This window comes from Thermothielavioides terrestris, chromosome 3, assembly GCF_000226115.1.
Source record: "Thermothielavioides terrestris NRRL 8126 chromosome 3, complete sequence".
In the NCBI taxonomy this organism is placed as follows: domain Eukaryota; kingdom Fungi; phylum Ascomycota; class Sordariomycetes; order Sordariales; family Chaetomiaceae; genus Thermothielavioides; species Thermothielavioides terrestris.
The window spans coordinates 1563382-1571884 of NC_016459.1; the positions used below are offsets into that span (position 1 = coordinate 1563382).

Below are 8503 nucleotides of genomic sequence, written 5' to 3' on the forward strand. Positions count from 1 at the left end.
ATCGATATACTAAACAAGTTCTTCAACTACTATGAAGATACTATTAAGAGATTCAATATTATAGTAGCTAGTTGTTAGAACGTCGACGAGATAGGCTATCGCCTAGCGATGTTAAATAGGAAGTTCTAGATCCTAGCTATTAAAACAAAGAAGAATAGGAAGGTTAAAGGTTGTTCTTTAATACCAAGGGTCTACTATCTATTTACTATACTATTTTCTTAGCTAGAGCTTCTTAACCTCTATAATAGGGAGTCGATAACCCTAATTGGCTATACTAATACCATTAGCAACGCTATCCCTATATATAGTATCTTTAAATAGTAGCTAAATAAGAACTAGAACGTCGATAGCCTTGATAGCGATATACACTTCAACGCCTTAGAAACAGCGTTTAATAACTATGACATTATAGCTAACTAGATCTAGCACTTCAATAGGCACTCTTTCTAATACTATTTTATTGTTTAGGCATATAAGTATAATTATATTCGAAGAGTGGTTTAGCTATAGCGTATACAACTTCTAGAGCCCTAACGATATAGTTGAATCTAAGTAGAATAATATATGCTCTAAAGATCGTATCTACCGTCTATTAGTAATAGATAGCTTCTTAGAGCACTATACGTTGGATATCTACGAATACTACCTTGTATATAACATTATTATCGTCTTCCTACTACTGTATTCATTGTATAAGACGTAGCTAATAGATATAGGTATATTCTAATATATTAAGAAGGTATATTAAATGTACCTTCGCTAGGTAGTTCGCTAGGGCAAGCTAACCTTTATATATATATATAGTTCGTTAAGAACCTCTAGGCTAGTTGCCTTACCTAGAGCTAGACCTATCACTAGTTCTAATATATAACTAGCAAATCGTTTATATAGGCTTTATAGAGAGTAGAATCATCTCTAGCTTTACGAAGTCAAGGATATAGCCATTAAACTATACTATCTATATCGCCTCGCTCGAAGATACTAACCTCTAGGCTAATAGCGTAGTATATCCTTCGTTGCTTTCGAAGTAGGATCGCAAGGAGTCGGCTACTAAAGGCGTTAAACGCCTTTAAACCAAGTATAACAATATATTTAGCTCTCTAACGCGTTATTATATTAAAGATATCACTACTATAATATAAGAAGGTTAGTTTATATAGAAGTACCTTGCTATATTTATAGCTAATAAGAAATAACAGCTAGTATTATACGTCGTAAAGCGAGCTAAGGGTCGTAGTCTAGCTATCTAGCACTATTATCACTACTATATCCGTTAAAGGTATCTACTATATATAAGCTACTTATAATCGGAGATATATAGAGGCTATTACTAAGGAATCTTATAAGGTAATAAAGAACATTATACGTACTAAGGAAAAGGAGCTTAAGAAAGAGTAGATAGAATAGAAAAGGATACTAAGCAACAAGGTTATAGACAATAACCGCCTATAAATAGCAACCTTCGAAGAATTCTTTAAAAAGACTAGCTAGACCAACAACATTATACCTCTTAACCTTAACGACCGTTCAATCTTTAATATATAGTATAGCGAGGATCCTCTATCTAAGCCCTTCTTCTTTATTAATATAATAGGCGAAGAACTAGATACCTATAGGCTAGAGCAACTGCTATATGATTTCCTAGTACTAGAGCTATAGCCAATGTAGAGCTATATCTAGATAGGCGATAAATAAAAGCTACTTACCAATAAAGATAATAGCCTCTCCTAGATATAATCTAACGATGATAATAGCAATGATAATACTAACAATGATACCAAGTCGCCTCTACTATATAGAAGCACTTACAATAGCGAAGACGTTCGCGAACTAGCCTACAATAAGATCAATAAGATTATTACGAAGTAGCGGGTACACAAGGCGAGGAAGTATATAGCATAGGAAGCTTAACATTAAGAATCTATAGCCAGGGAGAATTGTAATAGTTCGCTATATATATAGATACACCTAGATGGCAATAGCGAGCTAGTATCTATAGGTTCAGCTGCCTTATAGTAAGTAGGTGGCAGTCAGGGGCGCGTAGTCAGCGAAGCAGTCGAGGCACGTAGTCAGGGCATGTAAGCTAGCCTTATATTATATAAACATATTTCAATTTGATCTAGATTGAATTTTATTACGTTTTTAAGCTTTTTAAGCTATTCTACACATTTGTAGAGCAGTCGAATTGATATAGTTACGAATTGCGATACCTTGTGCTAGGACGTGATTATATATAAAATTAGGTAGGGAGGTGTCTGGTTTTAGGGTAGGTGTCTAGCAATTTTATGCCCCTCTCTCCTAGAGGGAGAGAGGGCTGTGAAAATCCCTACTTTTCCTTTAGCCCTTGGGTATATCTACAAGATAAGAAATTTATTATTATGATTAATGCTATATCTTTCTTCTACTAATTCGATATATACCCTCTTTACTATAACCGCTTTACCTTAATTAGCCTTTATAGATTATAATAGCTGAAAGTATACCTTATAAGCTACTATAACACTCCTATATATATCTAGCGCTTTATAGACTAGTTGCTTCGCCCTTATACCTCTTTCGCCTATATATTTATCGACGATATTATTATCTTTAGCGATACTATAGATAAGTATACTAAGCACTTAGAAACTATCTTTAGCTTCTTTAAGAAGAAGAACATCTCTATTACCCTAGCTAAATCGTATATTGTATACCCTAGTGTAGAGCTACTTAATTTCTACGTTAATAGATTTAGACTTACTAATATAGAGCACTATATTGCCGCCTTTAGGAACCTCGCCTTTCCGAATAACTTAAAGGCTGTAGAGCAGTATATTAGCGTATTAGAATTCCTTTGTCACCTAATCCTATACTATACTTAGCTTATTAAGCTACTCTAGAACCATAAGACTATATTACTTATAAAGAGCTAAGCAACTAGCTAAATAGAGAATACTAACCCTAGTAAGCGCGTCGTCTATTGCACTAAGACTTTCTTTGAGCTAACACTAGCTAAGAAAGCCTCCTTTAAAGCTATCTAAGATACTATCTATAAGCTAAATCCGACTATCTTATCGTACTTAAACTTTGATAAGACCTTCTTCTTATAGATTAATAGATACCTAGAGCGTAGCTTTGGTATTATAGTGTTCTACCTCGCCAATAGTTATAAATAGAAGCTTAGAACTATTATTCTATTAACCTAGGTTTAGCCTATTATATTCCTAAGCCAATGCTTTACTAAGAAGGAACTTTAGTATAGGCCCTCTAAATAGGAAGTCGCTTACCTTATTTAGGTAGTTAAGAAGCTATATACTACGATTTATTCGTTATATAAGCTAGTTATTATTCTTATAGACTATACTTCTATAAAACGTATTGTAAACTAAACTATCTTAGATACGTTATCTACTAAGAGGGCTAACTGTAGGCTTATCAACGCCTCTATCTACCTTTCGTAGTACAACTTAGAGATCTACTATCTCCTAGGCTAGCTAAACCTTGTACCCAACGTACTTAGCCGCCTAAGGGCTCTATAAGATAACCTAAACTGCTATAGTGACTTTGGTAATAACGACATAGTCCTAGATAATATCTGGTTCGCCTTTGTAGAAGCGAAGTTAGATAACGATTTACAAGCTCGATTTACAGCTATATACTCTTGTAACGCTAAGTATACCGCTATTATTAAAGACCTTATTATTAAATTGGCTACTAAGGGTAGTAGCAAAGTTTTTTCTCGACCTAGGCTTCTATTTATCTTCGTAGATAGCCTTCTCTATAACATTTGGCCTATATAGATTACACTTACTTTATATACCTCACAATATAATTTAGACTATCCTAGAGGCTACCTATGATAAAAAGTACTACTTTGGCACTAAGCGGATATTATACGACTTGTAAAGTATATTAATAGCCTATAAGACCTATAATGTTAAGAAGTATATTAAACTATACCTAAAGTACTAGGTCAATGTAATAGACTATCGCTTTAAACTAGGCAACTATCAACTAATTCAACTATCTAATACTTTACTAATATATATTATTGCTATTAAAGAATATATAGAAGGCTTCTTCGCACTTAAACGCCGATTGCGAAGGAACTGTTGAGCTAAAATCGAATCTAACAACGTGAGCGTACTTAACGTACCCGATTACCCCTATCTACAATGTTGTAGAGGGGGCGTAGCAGCTACGTAGGTCGTAGTGGCGATAGTAGTAGTCTGATAGTAGGCGCTACGAGTTGCGACGCTATAGCTAATGTATATAAGTACCTTGACCAACGTGACCAAAGACTTAGGCTCTCTCTCGTAGGAGCTACGAACGATTAGAATATATATACTAAGGGCGTTAGCGATAGAAGATCAAGGCTTTTATAAGAATTCTACGCCTTAGTGTCGCTAGAGATATAGCTATATATATAGGCTACTATATATATATACTATTACAAAGTGTTCTAAGATAAGCTAAACTACCTCTATAATATATATAAGCTATATAAAAGTATCGACTATATAAAAGAGGAGGTTATATAGATTAAAAACAAGGTTAGGCTATAGATAGGCGCTAGGGGTATATAGGCGAGGACCTAGGCCTAGGTAGTAGGGTAGGGCGTAGCTACGACGTTGGCGCCCTAGCTACTTAAGAGCTATATACAGTATATACTAAAGAAGCTATTTTATAAGCTTATAATCGACTTTAGGTAGGTACCTATAGATATTGTCAATAGGAGTATAGGGGATATAGTCTAGGCGGTAAATATAGCTATAGCTATAATAGGAGCGACTATAGGGGGTAGTAGAAGCGATGCTATTATAGTATAGAAGCTACTAAAGAGTAGGAATATAGTAATTATATTTAAAGAGGATTACTAGATATAGTTTACTAATAAAGATAATAAGGTATAAGTCACTGCTATATTTAAAGCGACTATAGTACTTAAGCACTATACCTTTATAGTATTAACGAAAGGTATATAGCTAGCTACTTTAATAAAGTATAGGGATAACCTTGACTATTTGGTAGTAGACCTAGTGAAAGAGAATAAGGTCTAGATTATATATATAAGGCTATATATACTATAGGGTAGTACTAAGGGTAATTAAAGGCTATAGACTATATATATATTGGTCAAGCTCTATATAGTTGAAGAAGCTATAAGGCTTATCGATTAGGGTGTTCTACTCAACTATATAGTTTACTTTTATAAATGTTTTAAAGGCGTAATATATATAATCCTATACTTTAAATATAGGAAATAGGGGTATAAGGCGATGTTCTATAAAGAGGAGAAGGTATACTATCTAGTTTATACCTATATAGTATATAATGATAGTAGGACTATAAAGGAATAAGAGGTGTAATGCCTAGTAAAGACTGATCTAGCTAGGCATTAGCCGAAGTATATTAACTATAGGGGTGCCTATATAGCCTTTGATATAAGCTACAAGGTTATATAGGAGTAGTATAGGTATATAAAGGAGTAGTTCCTTAATTACCTATTTATATTCTATATACCTTAACCTTAGGTAACAATAGTAATAGAGGCGAATATATAGTATAGAAGCTAGGAAAATAAGTTAGGGGAGTAGCGCCTAAGGAAGCGCTTTACTAAAGTAGGCTAGCCTATTAATATCTAGAGGGCAAGGCGCTCTAATAATATAGACCTATTCTAGTTTAGAGTACTTTTATAAACTTTCTAGGGAGTTAGAACGTAAAACAAGAGTATTGTTTATATAGCGCCCCTATATAGAGTAAGTATAGAACTAGCTTTATAGCCTAATATAGTTATAACTAAAGGCCTCTATTCTATACTAAGTATATAGCTATAACGCTAAGGGTGTTCTACTAGAATATCGATAGTAGTAGACACTACTTTAATTAGACGTTAAAGAGGAGAGAGGAGTTTAACCTAGTAGCGATTTAAAAGCTACTAGTCCGTCTAACTATAACTTTGCCTACCTCGCCCTATAGGTAAGGTAGATAGTATAAGATAATATATAGCGTTAGTAAAGTAGCGTTATATATAAGTAAGCGCCTTAATTATATAATATAGTCTACTAAGGCTAGGGAAGACTAAACGATAGTAACATTTAAGAAGGAGGGGTCGAACCCCCTTATAATATAGTCTATCTACTTATTTAACTAAGAGCTAGGGTAGCGGTCGCCACTTTATACCCTAGTAGAGTAGGAGCTAAAAGGGTATAATATATTTATAGGCGACTTTAACGCCTACTACCTAATATAGGATAAGTACAATAGAACCTCCTAATTAGTAGATATACTACTCTAGATTATAGTAGAATAGGAGCTCGAGCTTTATATACCTTATAATACACCTACCTAGGTTCAATAAGGCAATAGAGATAGTATAATCGACTATATTTAGGCAATGTAGGGCAATGGTACCTAGTAGCTAGGGCCGCTTAACTTAGTAGGCTTAGACTATATACCCTAGGTAGCTAAAGTGCTATTGAGGGGGAGTAGTAGTAGAGCTACTATACTACTAGGCTATAGCTAGGCGCTACTAGACTATAAGAGGTATAAAGCTAAGGCGTAGTTCCTTATTCTACTAAAGGAGGTTAATATAGTAAAGTAGCTTAAGGAGGCGGTAGATACTCTAATATATAAGCTAACTAGTATTATAGACGTAGTAGCGCTATATTAGAAGCTTAATCAAAGGTCCTATATATTATAGTAGAACCTTAAAGTTGATAAAGCGATATAAGAAGTAAGGAGGGCTAAGTGCACTTAGCGATTAAGCTATATAGTAAGCTCTTAAATATACTACTATAAGGTAGTATAGTGGTTTAAGCGCTATACTAGGTAGTTGTAGACGCTATATTAACGTTGCTCTTTCGCTAGAGTATCAAAAGAGTAGAAGCTAATATAGGATATTAAGAGGTAGGTACGACTTTGAAGCTACTAACGCTCTAAACCTTTAGCGTTGCTAACGCTCTAGCTAGGGCCTAGTAAGCCCTAGAGTATAGTAATATATATCTAGAAGGCTAAGGCGCTAATAGAGCGTTTCTTTCCTATACTATAGGCGTAGTACAATAGTATTCTCAACTAAGACTAGCCTAAAGGGTCTTTTTACAATACTACGCCTATTATCTAGGAGGTCTATAGTACTAAAATTATAGAGATTATAAGCTATATAGGATTAAATAAAGCGTTTAGCGAAGACCTCTTTACTAATAAGTTCCTTAAGGCCTATAATAAGGAGGGTAAGCTATTAGAGGTACTTATAGCGATTATATATACTTATTTTAAGCTAGAGCACTTTCTATATAGATTCTATATTATATAGGTAGTTATCCTTAGGAAGCTAAAGAAGTCTCTAGAACAGTTGACGAAGGTAGAAGCGTACTATCTAATATCGCTACTTAGTATAATAGGCAAGATTATTAAAGTAGCTATTGTAGACTAGGTAATATATATAGCTAAAGCGTATAAGCTGCTTCTAAAGATATAGATAGGCTTCTAATAGTATAGGTCTATAGAGATAGCAATCTAGGTAGTAACTAATATAGTAAAGACAATATAGGTATATAGCGCCTACGTTTCATTGTTATAGCTAGACTTAAAGGGCGCCTTCGACTAGGTCGACTAGATCTAGCTACTATATATACTTTGGGAACTAGGCTTCGAAAGGAAGCTGATTATACTTCTAAAGAGCTATTTCGAGGATTATATAGCGCGTCTATAGTTCAATAGGATTATAGCCGAGCCGACGACCCTATAGCAAAGTATACTATAAGGTTTACTACTATTGCTAGTGCTATTTATCCTCTTTATTACCCCTCTATTCTATACCCTTAAGGTATATACTAGGCTTCTAATAGTTAGGTATATAGATAATACTAACCTTCTTATATTCGGATAGGATATATTAGTGTACTATTGTATATTAGAGAAAGGGTTTACTAAGTATAAGAAATAGGCTATAGAACAAAGAATATAGTTCGAACTAGCGAAGAGTGAACTTATCTACTTTATAAAGGTATAGCGGCTATATATAGAGGTCGTTAATATCCTTAGCGAAAGTTAGCTAGGGCTTACATTTATAGAGTCGACGAGGTTCCTAGGTATATAGCTAGACTATAAGCTCTTATTTAGAGTATATAAGAAGATAGTCGAAGCTAAGATAGCTATATAGAAATTTACCTTTATAAAGCTTATAGCAAAGATATATAGGGTATATATTGTATAAGCTTAGAAGATCTATATAAAGGTTATTAGGAGCGTCCTTTTATATAAGGTAGTAGTATAGTATACTTTAACGCTAATTAGAGGAACCCCCTATAGGATCGTATATAGCTTTAGTACAACGTAGTTAGGCTACCTCTAGGCGGTTGCTAACGTATATAAGGCTATACTAGTTTATAACCTAGAAAGTAAGACCTAGGTACCCCCTATCGACCTATACTTTAACCACTAGGTAGTATAGGCCGAATAGAGGCTCTAGAAAACTAGGCTTATATAGCTCTTATATAATATCTATATAAAGGTAGCATTA

At 34.1% G+C, this 8503-nt stretch overlaps 1 protein-coding gene across 1 annotated transcript; it reads left to right on the top strand.

The window, feature by feature from the left end:
• Positions 1-2564: 2564 nt before the first annotated feature.
• THITE_2051656 (uncharacterized protein) lies at positions 2565-2861 on the top strand (the record flags this gene model as incomplete). Its single annotated transcript, XM_003654069.1, has 1 exon — positions 2565-2861. A coding segment is annotated over one exon (297 nt), but the record flags the coding sequence as incomplete, so codon positions are not given.
• Between the last annotated feature and the right edge of the window lie 5642 nt (positions 2862-8503).